The sequence below is a fragment of the Oryx dammah genome, unplaced genomic scaffold (genome assembly GCF_014754425.2).
Source record: "Oryx dammah isolate SB20612 unplaced genomic scaffold, SCBI_Odam_1.1 HiC_scaffold_26, whole genome shotgun sequence".
Lineage (NCBI taxonomy): Eukaryota > Metazoa > Chordata > Mammalia > Artiodactyla > Bovidae > Oryx > Oryx dammah.
Genome location: NW_024070210.1, coordinates 33,242,424 through 33,264,335, shown reverse-complemented (window position 1 = coordinate 33,264,335; position 21,912 = coordinate 33,242,424). Strand labels below are relative to the sequence as shown.

The 21,912-nt window shown below is 34.9% G+C and overlaps 1 protein-coding gene across 1 annotated transcript in view; it reads right to left on the bottom strand.

Annotated features, from left to right (window-relative positions):
* The window catches only part of EXOC5 (exocyst complex component 5), a 57,685-nt gene that overhangs the window by 8,974 nt on the left and 26,799 nt on the right, over positions 1-21,912 (bottom strand). The window contains exons 8-16 of the mRNA XM_040226375.1: positions 21,322-21,366; positions 21,078-21,218; positions 19,989-20,071; positions 18,817-19,026; positions 17,401-17,548; positions 9,686-9,794; positions 4,574-4,694; positions 2,019-2,105; positions 97-205 (exon numbers count right to left, since the gene is read on the bottom strand). Coding sequence (XP_040082309.1) covers positions 97-205; positions 2,019-2,105; positions 4,574-4,694; positions 9,686-9,794; positions 17,401-17,548; positions 18,817-19,026; positions 19,989-20,071; positions 21,078-21,218; positions 21,322-21,366 — 1,053 coding nt within the window. The remainder of the gene's footprint in view (positions 1-96; positions 206-2,018; positions 2,106-4,573; positions 4,695-9,685; positions 9,795-17,400; positions 17,549-18,816; positions 19,027-19,988; positions 20,072-21,077; positions 21,219-21,321; positions 21,367-21,912) is intronic.

Below are 21,912 nucleotides of genomic sequence, written 5' to 3'. Positions count from 1 at the left end.
AAACACTTGGAGCATAATAAGATACATCAATGAAATGTTAATAAGAGTACGAATAAAGCAGATATTCTTACTAGCATATTAAATCATTTTACTCACATTAGTATACTGAATCAAAACATTGTTTTCATCTTCTGGCTTAAAATCTGTTTTCTTTTGTTCTGCAGCCAAGATATGCTTCATTTGTCCAATCATACAATTTAATGTCCTACAGAATTGAGAATACCATGTATTTGATCCATTTAATTTATATTATTTATACTAAATTAAATTTAAATTATTTAATTTCATGTCAACATAAAACTATTTTACTGTTGGTATACTTCAGATTTTAAAACAAGTAAATTCTAGATCTTATAGCAAAGAGATCTTAATTTTATTAGCTTCCTGCTCAAAGCATAGGACAAAGATTCATTTGTCCATTACTTTATTTAAGGAAATCTTAAAGATCTTAGAAGACTGTCACTAATTCATTTCCTTCACAAGTATATTTGGAGAATGCTTAGAAAGGGAGTAAGAAAGAAGAACTTATAAGGAATGGCCAAAGTTTGGAAGAACAGGTGAGAAGAACCCGAGTTTCACAGTCTAAGGATAAGCAGGAGGATGAATAAGTGGTACTGAAGGCCCAGTTGAGAAATGAAGTATGAGTTTGTAATGGCACGAACAATGTCTGAGTTTTGCGACATTCTCCAACAGCAATGAGCCATCCAGTTATCAGAATAACAGAATCTGCATTAATCCAGAGTTTAGGATCTGTAAGATAGTTATGACCAAAGGAAATAAATTTTAGGGTAATTACGAGGGAGTAATTAAAGATATGGAACAAGCAATCTAAGCGTTAACAGTGAATAAAACAAAGCTGGGAAAGGACAGATTGGCAAGAAACAAACAAAGCTGGAAAGGATAGATAGATTGGCAAAAGACAAAGATATTTAGAGCTAGAGTTCCTATAAGTAACTTATATTCGTATATGTCTTCTTGAATGGAAGAGAAAAAAAGAATTACAAGAAGTAAAAATATGCCCAAACCTGGTAGCATGGGCTTTAGAATTTGAGTTCCAGTTCTACCAGCATTAACTGTATGATCTCTAGCAAACTACTTCATTTCTTTAAGCCTTCACTTCCTCATCTGTAAAATGGAAATGGTATTTCTCACTTAAATGAAATTATACAGGTAAAGATCCTTGTACTGTGCCAGTGAAACTAATAATCACCCAGTTGTGTCTAACTCTTTGCAAACCATGGACTGCAGCTCTCCAGGCTCCTCTGTCCATGGGATTTCTCAGGCAACAATATTGGAGTGGTTTGCCATTTCCTTCTCCAGGGGATCTTCCTAACCCAGGGACCAAACCTGGGTTTCCTGCATTGCAGGCAAATGAAATTATACAGGTAAAGATCCTTGTATTGTGCCAAGCATATAGCAAATGCCTGATAAATGCTTGATAAACAGATGATTATCATCAGTAACATATGTCCACTATCATCTCAAAAGCCAGAATCCACCGCTCCATATTATGAACAGGTAATTAACTAAAATAAACATCAAAAAAATTTTTCGAATGTAGGGTTTTCACTCAATGGAAGTTACTTTAAAAAATTGGTATATTAATTTAATGCATTTCAGATATAAGCCTGAAATCTTCCAGGTTACATACCATTTTTAAGGAGTCTGGAGAGAGGAAGAGGAAGAGGGAAACGGAAGGGAGGGAGGCAGGGAGAGAGGAGGAGAGGGACAGAGAGAGACAGAGTGTCTACAGCAGCATTTACCAAAAAAAAAAAAAAAAATTTCAAATAGAATTGGTCTAAAGTTAATCTAAACCTGCTGACTTCCATAAATAATAAATCTGGAATCCAATAAAATTATTAGGATGAAATAAATATGTACAAATAAAATCAAACATTATAGCAGGATAGTGGAATTCAAATAGACTTTTTTCTTGTTTGAAAATAATTTTCATGTTCTTATAATGGTGTTTTTACAAATAAAAAAATGCAAGAGAAATAGTAAAACTAAAAACTTGCCTATCAATGCCGGTATCCAATTTCATCTCCATCTGTTCAATTATTTCTTTTTTTTTCTGAAGGCATTCAGATAATTTAGGAGAGGAGCTATTCAATGTTTAAAGGGGGAATAAAAATCATATTAGTAACCTTAGAATTCTAAAAGTTTTCACAATTCCTGCTTATTGTTACATACTAGACACACACACACACACATAATTCTAATTTGCTTCCAAATCCAAGAAGGATATAAACAGTGATTATTTAGCATTCACTACGCTCAATTCATTACAATAGTCATGATAGGAAAAATTTATCATTTAAAACAGGAGGATTTAGATTTATTATTTTCATCTCTGAGGAGCTATCCCTTTAGAATATAAACATGATTTTGGAATTCTTTGGTTTCCTTTTTAATTAAATTTCTGGGGTAACAGTAAGAAAAAAAACAGCTTCTTGAAACTATAGTAAATTATATTAATTAAAATTTGTAGACTAACAATCCAGTTGTATTTAGCTTTCTTATATTAAAAAACAAAACCCAACATCTTGGTAGTCATATTCACCTTCTGAATTTTACCTAGATGTCAAATAACACTCAAAATACTAAAGAATATGCACTCTTAATAGTTATATGTGAATTCTTCGCTATGCGCCATTCAGTTCAGTTCGGTTCAGTCGCTCAGTCGTGTCCGACTCTTTGTGACCCCATGAATCGCAGCACGTCAGGTCTCCCTTCCATCACCAACTCCCAGAGTTCACTCAAACTCATGTCCATCCATCAAGTCGGTGATGCCATCCAGCCATCTCATCCTCTGTCGTCCCCTTCTCCCCCTGCCCCCAATCCCTCCCAGCATCAGAGTCTTTTCCAATGAGTCAACTCTTTGCATGAGGTGGCCAAAGTATTACAGTTTCAGCTTTAGCATCAGTCCTTCCAATGAACACTCAGGACTGATCTCCTTCAGAATGGACTGGTTGGATCTCCTTGCAGTTCAAGGGACTCTCAAGAGTCTTCAACACCACAGTTCAAAAGCATCAATTCTTCGGCACTCAGCTTTCTTCACAGTCCAACTCTCACATCCATACATGACCACTGGAAAAACCATAGCCTTGATTAGACGGACCTCTGTTGGCAAAGTAAAGTCTCTGCTTTTCAATATGCTATCTAGGTTGGTCATAACTTTCCTTCCAAGGAGTAAGCGTCTTTTAATTTCATGGCTGCAATCACCATCTGCAGTGATTTTGGAGCCCCCAAAAATAATGTCTGACACTGTTTGCACTGTTTCCCCAACTATTTCCCATGAAGTGATGGGACCGGATGCCATGATCTTCGTTTTCTGAATGTTGAGCTTTAAGCCAACTTTTTCACTCTCCTCTTTCACTTTCATCAAGAGGCTCTTTAGCTCCTCTTCGCTTTCTGCCATAAGGGTGGTGTCATCTGCATATCTAAGGTTATTGATATTTCTCCCGGCAATCTTGATTCCAGCTTGTGCTTCTTCCAGCCCAGTGTTTCTCATGATGTACTCTGCATAGAAGTTAAATAAGCAGGGTGACAATATACAGCCTTAACGAACTCCTTTTCCTATTTGGAACCAGTCTGTTGTTCCATGTCCAGTTCTAACTGTTGCTTCCTGACCTGCATGTAGGTTTCTCAAGAGGCAGGTCAGGTGGTCTGGTATTCCTATCTCTTTCAGAATTTTCCACAGTTTATTATGATCCACACAGTCAAAGGCTTTGGCATAGTCAATAAAGGAGAAATAGATGTTTTTCTGGAACTCTCTTACTTTTTCGATGATCTAGTGGATGTTGGCATTAGAGCTTGTTAAAAAGTAAATTTCCTTTCAAAATGTGATTCAGAGATCACAAGTAATCTATATATTTGAGATCATTCCTAGATTAATAATTTCTTGGTATTATCAATGTTTATAAAAAATGTCTAGAATTTTCTTTTATATGAATATTTTTCCTCTTTAATGACAGTACTACACATACAATTTTATAAAACATGCTCACATATACACTATTTTACATAATTCTCATATGCTTCAAAAGTTCACAAAAATCTTATTTAATATCTCATCAAAACTTGTCCTACTGATGGCATGAAATTGTTACTGTACATCTTTTCATTATAACAAGTGGGAACAAGCTAGAAGTCACCTTTCATACAGATTTAGGTTTATGACACAGTATTTTCAAATAAAACAAAATTAATACCACAGAAGGAAGAGAATATAGAAGGCAAGGAAGAAGAGTTTGTTACTTTTTAAAAATTTTCTTTAAACTTCACATCTTTGAGCTAGATATTATTTCCATACAAATTACATTTCATTATTTGCAAATGGTAAATGTTAAATACTTGATGTCAAATTTCTGCTGTGAAAGAGGAAGGGGAAGGAAGAAGCAGGTTACAAATGCTTACATACACCCTGAGAGCAACTAGGTTGCTTATTTCACACCTTCCTGCCCTGTTTGATGTTTCAGTGAACAGCTATTATTTACCTTTAAATTTAACATAAAGTAGAATATTATAATATTCTTTGAAATACCAATGAAAATCAGACAATTTGACTAACCTTATTAGTGGCATAAGGTGATCATTAAACTGCTTGTCAAAAAGATGAAAAATAGTATTGGCCTGGTGCACAACATCCAAAAAATAGAGATTTGCATTCTTAGAATCTGAAGAAGGAATTCCTAAAGTTGGAAGGCATGTATATGTTAGAATAATATTAAAGAAATTCATCTAGGCAACAGAAAAAAAAGAATGTGGTTATATAACGTGCATAAAAAAGAACTGCTGTTTCAATAAGTCAGCAATAATTTTTGTGGACAAAAAGAGTAAAATTAAGCAATTAATAACAAAGTTTTAATGCCAAATTTTCACCATATACTTGTCTTCATTGTTTGCTGAGATAAATCAAAAACTAAACTTGTAACTGAATCATCTTGGACTATACCTTCTCCTTCCCCACCTTCTTGTGCCTAAAGATTCACATGAACCATGAACACACTTCTATTAATACCATTTTTCTTATAACCAGGCCTCATTACCTCTGCTAACAGTTAAAATAATTTTCTTATTAGTTCAAATTTCCTTATCTTTTATGCTATACCTTGTTGCCAGAGTAAGGTACTTGCCATATTTCACTATGTTTTCTATCTACCATTTCCTCAAAAATATTCAAAGACTCCTCACTGTCAACAAAATAAATTCCTGATTTTCAGCATTGTATTCAAGCCGCTTCACATTCTGACCGCAAAGCAAACAGCTGACCTCTTCAGATTTCAGTTTCCTCTTTTGCAAAAGACTAATAGTTAAATTCCAAGGTGCCTACTAACCATAGACATTTATGTTCCTAGCTAAAATTAAAAGGTATAAAGGGCCAGGAGAAATATTCAGAGAAAATGAGAATTAAAAGTTTAATACCTAGAGTTCTTTACAGAAGGATGATTTTTTTCCCCGAAGTTTTAAAACAAGTTTTTATTTTCCCACAAATGACAAAATCACAACTGGCAAGAAAACTAAAGCCTCCAATACAAACTTACAAGAGAAAAAAGTAGTCAACACACCCAATGAAAGACATGAAAGGCAATAGTTATGTATGTCTTTATATTACTAAATTATTACAGTTCTTATAGAAAATTCAGTGAGTGTAGAAAAATGGGTATAAGCATATGCCAGTAGCAGTATAGATTAGTGGGGAAAAAAATCCTTAGGAAAACAGTTTATTTATATGCACAGAAATTTTAAAAATTTGCAACACACTTTGATCTGGTAATTTTAGTTCCAAAATTTTATCCAGAGAAAATAATTCAAAAGAAAGAAAACACAGTAAGTTCTACAGAGTTCACTACAGCCGCATAGAAAATGCATAGGAATAGAAGGCATATTCTCATCCTACTAGAAAATTTCCTAAGCCCTTCCAAATTATGAATATTGCCATTAAAATGAAGATGCTAGGTTTCCATACCTAAGAACAAATCCTTCATACCATATGGAATCAAATTTGTTACTTTTTTGTTATCTTCATTAATCTTCATATCTTTGAGGTATATATTGTCTCAATATAAATGACCACATTAGGTTATTTGCAAATTACAAATGTTAAATACTTGATGTCAGTTTCTGCTGTAAGGGGGAAGGGGAGGCAAGCAGGCTACAAATGTTTATGCACATCCTGAGAGCAACTAGGTTAAAATAATAAAAAAGCGGGGCAGGGGGAATATAAACCACAAGATTATTGAATTATAGGTAATTTTGCTTCAACCTTAGAAACTTTAAAGAAAGATGTTACACACAAATATTTTTGAGCATGTGCTATGTGCTTTCTAGTAGCTTCAGTTCAATTCAATGCAGTCGCCCAGTCATGTCCAACTCTTTGTGACCCCATGGACTGCAGCACGCCAGGATTCCCTATCCATCACCAACTCCTGGAGCTTGCTCAAACTCATGTCCATCAAGTCGGTATTGCCATCCAACCATCTCATCCTCTGTCATCCCCTTCTCCTCCTGGCTTCAATCTTTCCCACCATCAAGGACATTTTCGATGAGTCAGTTCTTTGCATCTGGTGGCCAAGTATTGAAACTTCGGCTACAGCATGGTCCTTCCAATGAATACTCAGAATTGATTTCCTTTAGGACTGACTGGTTGGATCTCCTTGCAGTCCAAGGGACTCTCAAGAGTCTTCTCCAACACCACAGTTCAAAAGCATCAATTCTTTAGTGCTCAGCTTTCTTTACAGTCCAACTCTCATGTTCATACATGACTACTGAAAAAACCATAGTTTTGACTAGATGGATCTTTGTCGGTAAAGCAACATCTCTGCTTTTTAATATGCTGTCTAGGTTGGTCATAGCTTTTCTTCCAAGGAACAAGTGTCCTTTAATTTCATGGCTGCAGTCACCATCTGCAGTGATTCTGGAGCCCAAGAAAATAAAGTCTGTCACTGTTTCCACTGTTTCCCCATCTATGTGCCATGAAGTGATGGGACCGGATGCCATGATCTTAGTTTTTTGAATGTTAAGTTTTAAGCTAGCTTTTTCACTCTTTCATTTTCATCATGAGGCTCTTTAGTTTCTCTTCGTTTTCTGCCATAAGGGTGGTGTCATCTGTATATCTGAGGTTATTGATATTCCTCTTTGCAATCTTGATTTCAGCTTCTGTTTCATCCAGCCCGTCATTTTACATAATGTACTCTGTATGTAAGATAAATAAGCAAGGTGACAACATACAGCCTTGACACACTCCTTTCCCAATTTTGAACCAGTCCGTTGTTCCATGTCCAGTTCTAACTGTTGCTGCTTGACCTGCATACAGATTCCTCAGGAGGCAGGTAAGGTGGTCTGGTATTCCCATCTCTTTCAGAATTTTCCAGTTTGTTGTGATCCATACAGTAAAAAGGCTTTAATGTAGTGAATGAAGGAGAAGTAGATGTTTTTCTGGAATTCTCTTGCTTTTTCTATGATCCAACAGATGTTGGCAATTTGATTTCTGGTTCCTCTGCCTTTTCTAAATCCAGCTTGTACATCTGGAAGTTCTCAGTTCACATACTGTTAATGCCTCCCTTGGAGAATTTTGAGCATTACTTTGCTAGCATGTGAGATGAGTGTGACTGTGTAGTAGTTTACATTCTTTGGCATTGCCTTTCTTTGGGATTGGGATGAAAACTGACCTTTTCCAGTCCTATGGCCTGAACTTTCAAAAATTGCTGAATTTTCCAGATTTGCTGGCATATTGAGTATAGCACTTTAACAGCATCATCTCTTAGGATCTGAACTAGCTCAGCTGGAATTCCATCACCTCCACTAGCTTTCTAGGTGCTAGACTATAATGCAATTAAGACAAATAAGATTCCTATCCACATGAACTTACATGCTGTTCTTTGTGCTTAAAATACTCTTTCTCCAAATATTCAATTTATTCCTTCACTTCATTCAGCTGATTCATGTCTCCTCAGAGGCCTTCTCTGACCATCCTTTCTAAAAAAGCCCTCTTCCCCCTGAATTGCCCATTCTAACTCCCATTACTATTTCTATTTCTTACTCAATTTTATTTTTATTCACTGTACTTACTAGTCATTTGTCAATCTTTTCCATAAGAATGTAAGTTCATAAGAATAAGCACTTAAGTATATGTTCAATGAGTGAGGCAAATACCAATGGATGAAAATTTTATTGTGACAAGTGCTACGAAAAAAGTTAATTCAATAATGAAATAATGAGTAACTAGACTGGGAGAAGTGGGTCACTTTAGCTAGGTCCATCTGCAAAAGACTCTCTAAAAATGTGGCACCTTAGTTGAGATCAAAAGGCTGAAAAGCCAGACATGAGAAGAGCTGAAGAAAAAGAAGTGGGAGTCAGGAGGGGGGGACACCAACTGCAAAGAACCTGAGTAAGGAAAAAGAATAAAGGCCAGAGTGGCTGGGGTAGTGAAGGGAAATGCAGATGAGAAGAGGATGAATATATAAGAGGCGGCCAGATCAAAACTATGCTTTTGTAAAGAGTTTGTTGCTGTTTTCCCCCTAAGTGTAATAGGAAACCACTAAAATGTCTTAAACAAAAAAAAAATTAAGACCCTTAAATTTATACCATGACTGTTACATGGAGTCAGTTATTTGGAAAGCTAAGAACGTACAGAGAGACCAGTTAGGAGCAGATGGAGATCATGATGTTTAAATTAGGCTGGCATCAATGGAGATGGAGAAAAGTAGGAGAATTTGAGTTATGTTTGACAGTATATAGACAGGATTCACTGACAGACTGGTTTTCAGGTCTGATGAAAAGAATAATTATGGCAACTCCTGGGTTTGGGGCTTCAGCAAATAGTAAATAGCAATGCCTTCTAAAAACATGAGAAATAACGGGAAAGGAAGAAGTTTAGATGGAAGACAAAGAGTTTCATTTTGGATACATTAAATTTGAGATGTACACAGAACAGATGAGAGAAGTCAAGGAGGTAACTGAACTAATGGGACTAGAATTTAGGGAAGAGGTCATTATTATCTTATTAATATCAGTAAACCCAAAAGGCCAAAAACAAAAGAAAAAATTTCATATGAATCTATTCCTTTCCAGGCTTATTGATAAGGCTTATTTTCTTTTCCAAACTTTACATTACTCAACTGTCTCAAGCAGAATTGCTGTCATTTCCATTTCTGCCCCCTTGGCATTTAATTACTTACAGCAAAGGCAATGGCCACCCACTCCAGTACTCTTGCCTGGAAAATCCCAAGGGCAGAAGAGCCTGGTAGGCTGCAGTCCATGGGGTCGAGAAGAATCAGACACGACTGAGCGACTTCACTTTCTCTTTTCACTTTTCATACATTGGAAAAGGAAATGGCAACCCACTCCAGTGTTCTTGCCTGGAGAATCCCAGGGACGGCGGAGCCTGGTGGGCTGCCGTCTATGGGGTTGCACAGAGTCATATGAGACTGAAGGGACTTAGCAGCAGCAGCAGCAACATTGTATTACAGTCTGCCACAGCCCTGCTCAATGTAAGCAACATTAGAACTGTGTCTTTATATAGCTTTTAGCATCTGACAAATCCTTGCACTACAGGAAGTTCAAAAAGCATTTCACTGCATTGACTGAGATGAATATATATAAAACAACAGTATGCATACAGTTTAACCAAACAGGATCAAAGGAATTTAAGATGAAGTATAATACAAATAAATATACTTACCAGCAAGTCCTGTTTCCAAGGCATAATCAATATGTTCAATACATAAAAATTCCACAAGAATGGTAAAAATTCTAAAGGCATTCCTTGGTAAATCAGAAGGATCAGAGAGCTTTAAAAAGAAAAACCAAATATATCACTCCTCAGGTTTACCTTTAAAAAACAAGGCAACTTTTCTTTTTTTTAAAGCAATCTACTTTGTATAAGACATAGTGTTCTGGTGTCAAATGGTAACTTAAATACCTTCCACCCACCCAAAATGCCTTTCTCATATACATATAGTTACAGTGCTCCGTATTTGTCTACAATTCTCCCAGCTTAAATAAGATTACTATTTTCTGACCTGGATTGCAATCCATGTTAACTGTGACAGGAAAGAAAGAAAAGGAGAGAGAACCAATAGAAAAGAAAGTCTAAGGTACACATTAAAGCCAAGTACACACAAACAAAACATACACATAAGTACATATAATAAAGTACACTCAACTGCCATGTAGAATGCCTTTCTTAATGTCATAGTAAAAGAAGTCTGAGAGTCACCTACTGAATAAAAGCTATTCTAGTAAAACTCAGAATCAGAAAGGATTCTTCATTTTATTGGAGGGTGGGGACAGGGAAATCAATAACAGACACTATAAAATAGGTCAGGCTCAATCCCACCTTCATCACTTCCCATTGAGTGAACCCTTGAGATGTTATTTAAACCCACCAAATCTCAATTTCTTCATCTGTAAGGTAGTATTATTGATACTTATATCCTACCCTTGAGATGAAAATAAAGTATGAAAATACATTCAAGATATTTTGAGCTTAGTGTCTGGCACATAAGTTCACAACAATAAATGTTCATTTTGATGTTGATGTTGCTGCTGATTAACTACTTAGTAAAAGAATTATTAGCAGTTATGCTGAGAAAATTAAATCCCTTTTAAAATGTTGGAAAATAACCTCTCAACTTCTTCTAACTGCTGCCTACATTATTAATCAATTGATTGTTGCCTATTTGTTGTCTCTATTCATGCTCCCTCTGAGAATAATGCTTGTTATCTGATATATACAGCTGGGTGTTATAAAGTGTATAACCCACTTTAAATTCTCTAAATCTCTACAGCTTATAATTATTAGTTTGGTATTACTTGATTCCCTTGCTGGTCTTAATACCACCCCAACCTTTACCCTTCTCTACCACAACTCTCACCTCCCTTCTTTGTTCAATGATGCTTTACAAATGCCATTAGCAAGCCATTTTCCACATCCCTCCTCTCTACATCCATATATTCATGCATAATTGAAAGAAGAAGTAGACTGAAAAAGTTGTAAGGATATACAAGACAAAAATAACTGTTAACCAATTGGACCTAAATGACATTCATAGAACATTCAACATTAGGATATACATTTTCTTTCAGATTCAGAAAACATTTACCAAGATGGATCATATTCTAGGCTAAAAAACAAGTCTCAATAAATTTAAAATGGATTCACATCACACAAAATATGTTCTCTAACCACAACAGAATTAAACTGAAATCATTAACAGAAAGATATCTAAAAAATCCTCTAATATCTGGAAATGATATAACACACTTCTAAGCTACTCTTCAGCCAACAGAAATCAAAAGGGAAATTTTTTTTTTAATTTATTTATTTTTTATTTTACTTTACAATTCTGTATTGGTTTTGCCATACTGAATTTTAAACACAACAAATAAAAATTTATTGTACGAAGCTAAAGCAGTATCTTAAAGAGAAAGTTATAAGATTAAATCCTTGTATCAGAAACTAAGAAGGGTCTCTAATCACTGATCTCACCTTCCACCTTAAAAACTAGATAAAGACGATCAAATGAAGCCCAGGTAAGCAGAAGGAAAAGAAATAATAAAGAGTGGACATCCATGAAATGCAAAACAGGAAAATCAATGATACCAAAGCTGATTCTCCAGGGAAACCAATAAACTGATAAACCTATATCACACACACAAGACACAAATCATCAAAAATGAATAGGTGACATCACTATAGATTCAACAGGTTTTAAAAAGATAATAAGCTACTATATATGTAATAAACAAGAAAGTCATAGTGTAAAGTACAGCAAACTATATTCAATACTTTATAATGACCTATAATGAAAAAGAATATACATATTATATATATTATATACATAACTGGGTCATTTTGCTATACATCAGAAATTAACACAAAACTTTAAACAATTTTTTTCAATTAAAACACACACACACACAAATCAACTGAACATTAAAAAAAGGATACAGCAATAACATGAACAACTTAATCCCCCAAGATTCAACAATCTGTGTGAAATATACAAATCTTAAAGGACACAAACTACTAAAGCTCACTTTAAAAGAAATAGGTAACTAAAATAGTTCCATATCTACTAAGAAGTTGAATTTGTAGCGAAAAATACTCACAAATTTAAAAACTACAGGCACAAAAGACTTCACTAAGTTCTACCAAATATTTAAGGAAGATATAACACTAATTTTATACAAACTCTTCTAGAAAATTAAAGAGGAAAGAATATTTTCCAACTCATTCTATGAGGCCAAGATTACCTTGATACCAAAGCTACAAAGACATTATGAGAAAAAAATATGTATAAATCAATATCCTTTGTGAACACAAACACAAAACTTCTTAACAAAAGTTTAGTAAACCTAATCCAACAATACATAAATAGAACAATACATGATGACCAGGGGGGGTTTATTAAAAGAATGCAAGGTTAACATCTGGAAATCTATCAATGTAATTCACAACAGAATAACAACAAAAAAGCATTTGACAAAGCCTAATATCCATCCTTATAAAAACACCTAGAAAATTATAATAAAAGAATTTCCTTAATCTGATAAAGAGCATCTGTGAAAAACAAATGGGTCCTAATCAAACAGGGTTTCTCTGGTGGCTAAGTGGTAAAGACTCTGCCTGCAATGCAAGAGACTCAGGTTCCATCTCTGGTCAGGAAGATCCCCTGGAGAAGGAAATGGCAACCCACTCCAGTATTCTTGCCTGGAAAATTCCATGGACAGGGGAGCCTGGTAGGCTACAGTCCATGGGGCTGCAAAGAATTGGACCCAACTAAGCACATGCACACACACATACATATGAGTGTGTGTATATTTATATGTGTATGGACCTAGAGGTTACCATACTAAGTGAAGTGCAGATAAAGACAAATATCATGCAATATAGCTTATCTGCAGAATCTAAAAGAAAAAGAAGACACAAATGAACTTATTCTCAAAACAGAAAGAGACTCACAGACACAGAAAACAAACTTATGGTTACCAAAGGGAAAAAGGGGATGGGGGAGGGATAAATTGTGAGGCTGGGATTAACATATACACACAACTATGTATAAAACAGACAACCAACAATGACCTACTGTATAGCACAGGGAACTATACTCAATATTGTATAACAATCTGTAAGGGAAAATATATATATACACACATAAACATACACACAGCTGAACTGCTATGCTGAACACCTAAAACTTAGGCTTCCCTGGTTGCTCAGACAGTAAAGTCTGCCTGCAATACAGGGGACCTGGGTTCAATCCCTGGGTTGGAAAGATACCCGAGAAGGAAATGGCTAGCCACTCCAGTATTTGTGCCTGGAAAATCCCATGAACAGAGGAGCCTGGTAGGCCACAGTCCATGGGGTTGCAAAGAGTTGGACACGACTGAGCAACTTCACTTTCAACTTTAAAAAAAATGAGTCTTAACTACATATACAACTGTCAAGAAATAAGAACCCAATTTTTAAAAATGTTACTAAGGAGAAATGAAAGCGTATGTCTGCATAAAGATATATAAATGAATATTCGCAGCTTCATTTTTAACAACCAAACAGTGGAGCCAATCTAAACTGCCATCAATAGGTAAGTGGATAAGCAAAACAGTGAAGAACCTGCCTTTAATGCAGGGGACCATGGTTCAATCCCTGGGTCAGGAAGATCCCCGAGCGAAGAAAACAGCTACCCACTCTACAACTCTTGCCCGGAGAATTCCATGGATAGAGAAGTCCATGGGTCACAAAGAGTCGGACATGACTGAGAAACTAACACTTTCACTTCTTTTCCATGCAATAAAATACTATTCAGCAATAAAAGAAAATACTAATACACACAACATGAATGAATTTCAAAACATTTATGCTGAGTTAAAGAATCCAGAAACACATGTATATACTAAATTATAATCCCATTTATTAAAAATTCTAGAAAATTAATCAACTTCTTGAAAAGTCCTATTTAGTTTTCAAGACTCAGTCCTGAGTCTTGACAACTTCTTTTTGACAACTAATCTACAGTGAAGGAGGTCATGGTTGCCTGAGGACAGAAACAGAGGGAGGAGAAAAGGAGAATTTACAAGTAGAAAAGGAAACTTTGCGGGGGGGGGGGGGGGGGGGGGGTGATCTGTTCATTACTTTGATTGCACTATAGCTTCATAAATGTACACATAACTTACCAAAGTTACCAAACTGTACAGTTCAAATACAAGCAGTCTACTGAATGTCAATTATATCTCGACATTACTAAGCTTTTTAAAAAAGAAAAATACACCCAATCTTCTCATTACACTGCCCTGTTTTATATCCTTTAATATTTCCATCAACATCTAACAAGGTCAAGTCCAAATTTCTAAGTATGGTATATAAAGAGTTTTTGTCTACATTTTCAAATTCCTGTCTCATTGCTCTCCCCATATCCTTTTTCAGTTCAAGCATTTCATGCTGCATGACTATTCTCTGTATATGTTTTTGTGCATGTAATATTCTCTTTTCCTGAAATCGCCTGCCATTATCTTGAAGATACCCTATTTATCTTTCAAGACACCCTATTTATCTTTCAAGACCCAGACCTCAAATGTCCTCTCCTTTTTGAAATCTCCCCTGAAAAATACTCATCCTCAATTCCTTAACCAGTCAGAGCTGGCTGCTTCCTCTTTAGGTCTCAACAGTGTCTATCTGTTGTTGTGCTGTTCAGTCACCCAGTCCTGTTTGACTCTGCAACCCCATGGACTGCAGCACGCCAGACCTCCCTGTCCCTCACCATCTCCTGAAGTTTGCCCAAGTTCATGTCCATCACATCGATGATGCCATCCAGCCATTTCATCCTCTGATGCTCTCTTTTCCTTCTGCCCTTAATCTTTTCCAGTAACAGGGACTTTTCCAATGAGTCAGCTGTTCACATCAGATGACCAAAATACTGGAGCTTCAGCTTTAGCATCAGTTCTTCCAAAGAGTATTCAGGGTTGATTTCCCTTAAGACTGACTGGTTTGATATCCTTTCTGTCCAAGGTATTCCAGGAGTCTTCCCCAGCACCACAGTTTGAAGGCATAAATTCATGGTGCTCTGCCTTCTTTACAGTCCAGCTCTCCCAACGGTACATGGACCAATGGGAAGACCAGAGCCTTGACTATATGGACCTTTGTCAGCAGAGTATATACAGTCTAGGTCTGTCCAGGTTTCCTGCCAAGAAGCAATTGTCTTCTGATTTCATGGCTGCAGTCACCATCCGCAGTGATTTTAGAGCCCAAGAAGAGGAAATCTGTTACTATATACATAGTGTATATCTACTTGCACTAATTCTTTATATATCTACCTCTTTTCTCACTATTCAAAAGTAATGTGCATGTTTTGTACTTATAACCTTAATGCCTAACATGGCAGGTGGTACAAAGTAAACACAAAATAATGTTTGTTATATCAGACTGCAATGAATTAAACTAATTTTCGATTTTGTCTTTATCCAGAGAGAAGGTCATGATTTAGATCTAGTTACTGAGTGTGACTCAAGCGCTTCCCAGGTGGCGCTAGTGGTAAAGAACTTGCCTGCCAATGCTGGAGATATAAGAGACCAAGCTTCAATCCCTGGGTTGGGAAGATCCCCTGGAGAAGGGCATGGCAACCCACTCCAGTATTCTTGCCTAGAGAATCCCTTGGACAGAGGAGCCTGGTGGGCTACACCCCACAGGGTTGCACAGAGTTGGACACGACTAAAGTGACTAAGCACACACTGTGACTCAAAACAATAAATATGTTGACAGCTTCAGGTTTGATGATCTGCTGCTGCTGCTGCTGCTGCTAAGTCGCTTCAGTCGTGTCCGACTGTGCAAGCCCATAGACGGCAGCCCACCAGGCTCCCCCGTCCCTGGGATTCTCCAGGCAAGAACACTGGAGTGGGTGGCCATTTCCTTCTCCAATACATGAAAGTGAAAAGTGAAAGTGAAGTCACGAAGTCGTGTCCGACTCTTAGCGACCCCATGGACTGCAGCCTACCAGGCTCCTCCATCCATGGGATTTTTGATGATCTGATGGTACAGAAATATTTTAACATATTTCCAGTATTCAGAAGAGTAGAGCTATTACTGTATCAAATACAGCCATCACATACCCTGAGGTGTCATATCTTAACATTTTTCCAAATGTACTTCAGATTTTTTTCTTCTGTGGTGGCAGGGGCAGTCCAACATTATAAAGTGCCTGAGGTATTCCTCCTAAGACAACCACTACTCTGAAACTGTTTATCACACCCATGTTGTGTATGCTCCTGAACAAAATATTTTTACTTTTTAAAACTTTATATTGTGATATAATGAATATATCTTTCCCCATCTTGCTCTTTCCACTAAACATTATATTTTTGAGATTTACTCATGCTGATACATGTAACTCTAGTTTAGTCATTTTAATTGGTATATTAGCTTTCCAGTATATGAACAATGTCATTTTATCAATTCTTTCTACAGCACACTTAGTTTGCTTCTAATTTTTCACCATGACAAACAGTGTAGCTTATGATGTTAGACATGTCCTGTGAACCTACAAATTCTCTAAGAAATTAACAAATTACTCTCCAAAGTATACCGATTATTACTTCCATAGGCAGTGTATAAGAACTTCTACTGCTCCACATCCTTACCAAGAGTATCAACAAAATTTTTGCCAACCTATTGAGAATTAGTATTTTCCCTGTCTTAAGTTTCATTTCCCACCAGTGAGACTAAATATCTTATTGATAACTCACATTTTATATTTCTATTTACAGTCTACATACATCATACAAATAAAAATTATGACTACTTCAACTCTCAATTTCATACTTAAGAAATATGTAGCTCAGTTTCTTCCTCTGTAAAAGAGATAACAACCTCACAGAAATGTTACAATGACTAAATGAGTTAATGCATACCTAAAGTGCTTGGAATAGTGCCTGGAACATAGTATGTGCTGTATAATTACTAACGAGTATTATTTGTTTTATAAATCTTCTGCTAGTAAAACTGGTTAAAGCCTTCTTTTCACACCCTGGCTTAATTGTTTACTTTGTTAAAGTGTGTTTGTTGAAGGCATTCTAAATTTTTAATGGAGTCAATTTTTCCTTTCCTTTGATATCTGTTCTTAAAACATCCTTCTCTCCCTAATGCAGTATTTCTTTATGATCTGGTTCTAACCCTCACTTTCATATCTTGATTTAATATCTCACTGAAGAAAATTTGGTATCTTTGTTTAAAATCATATTAAAATATACTTCTAAACAATTTAAAAATAATTGTTCCCTAAACAAAAATCCTACTTTTTTATTACGATAAACAGGTGTTCATAACCAGAGAGTAGAGTGTTTATACAAGCAAAACTTAAAATGCACAGCTATATATAAATTATATAAATGTACAATTCTTACCCTATGACATCTTTCAAAGGCTTGTTTGGTTTCTTGCAAAAGATTAACCACCACTTCCTGGGACAGGAAAGTCTCTCCATGAGTATCGATACTTGGCCCCAGAGGTAAGTTGGTACGTTGTCTAATTCTCTCTTTCAGATCTTGAATACTAGTGCATAATAGAAACAAATGAAAAAATAAGACTACTATACATAGATTTCAATTTCAAGTACTCTCAAACTTAGTATACATGAACTAATAAAAAGAAGAAAAATGGACCAATAGCAGGAGATCTAAAACTTCTAATTTCAGTAAGTAATTCTGTAAAGTGAAGCAAGCATTAATCTCTAAATAGAAGACTATCATATGAAAAGTGAGTAGATTTGCAGTTATTATCTCTAATGTCTCTTTTAGGTCTACAATTCTGACTCAATATTTAGCTCTACAATTCAGACTCAATAGCTAAAAACTCCTTGTTTGGTTTCCTTAGGAAGTAGGCTTTTCGAAGTAAGCTAATATTTCAGATAATTAAATGGCCCTGCTTAAAACAAACTTTAAAATTTTAAAGCTTTTTAAATATACTAACTACTTAAGCATACTGTACATTTATTACTATTAAACATAATTTAGCTTTTCTAAATGACTGAGGGTTATTAAGAACATTTATTATATTTATGGAAGGCTAGATTACTTTTGTTCCTATTTATAGAATATATAGCTCCAGATTGTGAACTTTAAAACAAAATTCTTATGGTTGTTTTTTAGCTTTTCTCTTTTACTTGCTACTGCCTTTCAGATGTCACTTCTTATTTCTAATTATAATCTCTCCATGATCATTATTTAATATATAACAAGCTGGGAAATAAGAAGCTGATTTAGCTGTATGAATATTATATGAACCATCAACTCTGATGGTTCACAAAAGTCATTTTGATTCATCCTAGAATCAACTAAATTCCAGATAGGTAAGATCTAGATTACTGAGCTGCCACCAATTCTTACAGAAAATCATTTTATTTTCTTCTAGGATATGAGTAAATTCAAGTTTTAATGTATTACTTAAATAAGTTCATGCCCAAGTCATTTAAAAAGCTCAGGGTATCAATTTGCAGGGGTTTTTGTTCTTTTTAAGCACACCTGCAACAGCAGCAATAAAACAATTTACTTCCTAATTAATAGCCTAGAATAATTAACTCAATCTAAAAAAGGAAAGGAGGGAGGATGGGAGAACTTATGGCACTGGTATTCTGTTTTACATTTTAATAATGTTAAAATATTTCAACATGTGGCTCAAAAGACAGGATTTGATGAATGGTATAAAAAAACTGATAATTCACAGAAAATTCTAATGACTATCAATATTTCTCAAGTTGTCCAAATATAAAAATGTTTTTAATATCTTTAGTTTTAACTATAACATTTAACAAAAACACTTACCCTCCTGTGCCAATGGATCTCTTTTGATGGTTTTTTGAATCATAATAGCGCTGTAGGATCATAGCACTTCTGCTTTTCAAATAGCCAGTCTCTATTTCAATGTAGCTCTCCAAATAGGAAATGAAAATGGACTTGATAAGCTTAGACAAGAAAGTCTGTTTATCAGTACCTAAGTTAAACTCCATCAACTTGTTGGAAAGATTTGTGGTTCTTTTCATGGAAAAGAGGGGGAAAAGATAAATGTATATTTTAGATATAGAAATAATATTAAGAAATACATATTTTTACAATGTGACTTTTGAAAAACTTATGTTAAACCACCATTTCTTAAACCCTGGGACGTTACTTAGTATGCAGAGAGCAACTGTATAAGGTTATATAAATATATTAAGTAGAATGTATATTACAAATAATATGATGGTTTGGAAACTGCCATAAACTCCTAGAGACAACTCAACAAAAGGAAACTAAGGCAACCAACCAGTCCAGAAATGGCAACGATGGCAGAATGACTTCAAGTATGCCATTCATGACATGGTACCAAGTCAAAATACTTCCTCTGTCCATTCTCTTCTCTGGACTTGCCTCTAATTTTCTGTTTCTCACTGCTGAAGTTAGACTCAGAATAGTGCTGCTGTTCAAACAGACCTCCTGATTATAGTTACTTTTGAAAACCCTCTTCTCAAAATCACAGTGAAGAAAAGCAACTGCACATGAAGCTTCTACAAAGTGCAACACTGCCATTTACAAAACACAAGACAAATTTTCACATCAGACTTAAGTCTGAAACTGTCATTGTTAAGAATTTGTCACTCCTTTTCTCAACTTCTAAAGCTTTAATGAAAATAAATGTAGTTATTACTCATTCTTAAAAAAAATTAAATAATGAACTAGTTTACAATTAAGATCAAAAACATAATTCTCAAGTCTTAGTTTAAACAAGGTTTTATACTTCATTAAAGTATATTAACATAAAGCATAATATCTAATAGTTAACCTGCTAAGAAAGATACTCTTATACAATACTAGTCTATACAGCCAAGTATTTAACGCTAAAAGCTATATTGCTATCTGACAAACCGTTATTCAAAAATACCTGAATACTTCCCAATTTTCTATTTGAAGAAAAAAAAAGGTGAGATATTACTATTTTCTAATAATTAAAAATATACCTTGTGTATAAATCATAGAGACTTTTGAGATACTGCTCTGCATCAGACTTCCAACATTCTTGTAACTGGTCTTTCACAAAGCTCTAAAAAGAAAAGTCAACATTCTGTTAATTAAATAAATATTAAATTATATAGTCAATATTTTTTTCCTCTAGAATTACTCCACATTCTTGAACTGTTCTGACTTAAAATCCAGTGGCAAAGGCAATGCATAGGAAATAGACCAATATAAAAAAAATTTAAAAACAGGTTTTTAGTTTACTGCTTCTCGTATTTACTTGTACATTTATATCAGTGTTGCGATTAAGCATTAAGAATCTCAAATATCTATCTTTAGAAAAAAATCCCAAAAAACAACACTTGAAGCTATATCAATATGGTCAATTCTTTAAAGCAGCATTTCCCAAACTGTAGTCTAAGTAACACTAGTGTCCTTTGAGACACTAAGAGACCTTACTATAAAACTAGGAAAGGCAGTACATTACATTTCCACTTCTAGAGGATCACAATATATATTAGTACCTCTAAAGGATATTAAAAGTCGTGTTTTTAAAACGACATTTATTTAACACTGCTGAATCCATTGGTAAACAGTTTAGGAAATGTTGCCTTAAAGTACAGAGCTATGGAAGTAAAGGCTGTAAACGAAACAGTCAGAGTTTTTTCTTTTCATGTCAGTGCCGTATGATAAAAAATTTTACAGATCTTGTAATCTTGTTCAAATTTACTAAGGTAAAATAAGGTAAGCAATGTCAATGCTAAGTATCATTCTTAGCATTTCAAAATGCTATCGATTGGTCAAGGTGAGAGGCCAGTGAATATTAAAATCTGAGGCTAATCTATCACACCTGTTACTACTACTACTGATACACATGTAATTTCTAACACATGCTCTGATGACCGTGAGTGGCCACCTTTTAACATTTTGTTTTAAAGCTTGACACTGTCTCTCCTTTACCCTATACTTAATAAGTGAATTGCTGTTCCTAAGGATATTACACAAATAAACTCAATTTTTAAAAACTTTTAAAAGAGAGGAAAAAAAACACATATTGTCTCAAGAACTACTTAGTCACTGTTTAAAATTACCTGTAGTTTGATTTCAAATACATTTTGAATAAGTTTAGCCAGTACTGTTTCTGGATTACTAAAGATATCTCCAACTTGTTTGTTTACCCGTTGACAGAGTATTGCTGCATCTTCAAATATATCGTTTCTCAAGTAAGCACCCTAAAGAGCAGAGGAATTTTATATAATGAACATATAATTTAAATGCTTTTTAAAACACAAATTAGCATAAAATAAAATCAAATGAAGTGTACTGTTATGTTACCTCCTGGCACTGCTTTATATAAACATCAACACAATGAGAATAACCCTAAGAAGAAGAGAGAAATACACATCACTGTTTTGGTTAAGTTATAACAACGTCAATAAAAGAGGTATTATATATAATAAAGCTATCTCTATGCCTCAATAAATGGTCAGCAGTAACAGCTACTCTCTGGTTTCTCTATTCCAACGGACACTTAAGGTCAAGCCTTCTTGCAAAAAAACAATAAACAGCCTGAAGGGAAACAATTTTCTACATCAAATGATATAAAAATTCAGTGATAGTTTATTATTAATAGTATTAATATAATAGTACTGAATATAAGATCCTTAAGACCTAGGATTTAATATCATTTCTGGAGAAACATAAAAAATATACATTCAAATTATTCCAAACAATGAAAATTAACACTGTGATACACTAAAACAACAGGGCAAAATCACAGACTGTAATACACCATGGTGGCTCAGTGGTAAAAATCTGCCTGCCAGTGCAGGAGACATGGGTTCAATCCCTGGGTAGGGAAGATCCTCCAGAGAAAGAAACAGCAACCCTCTAATATTCTTGGCCTGGGAAATTCCATGGATAGAG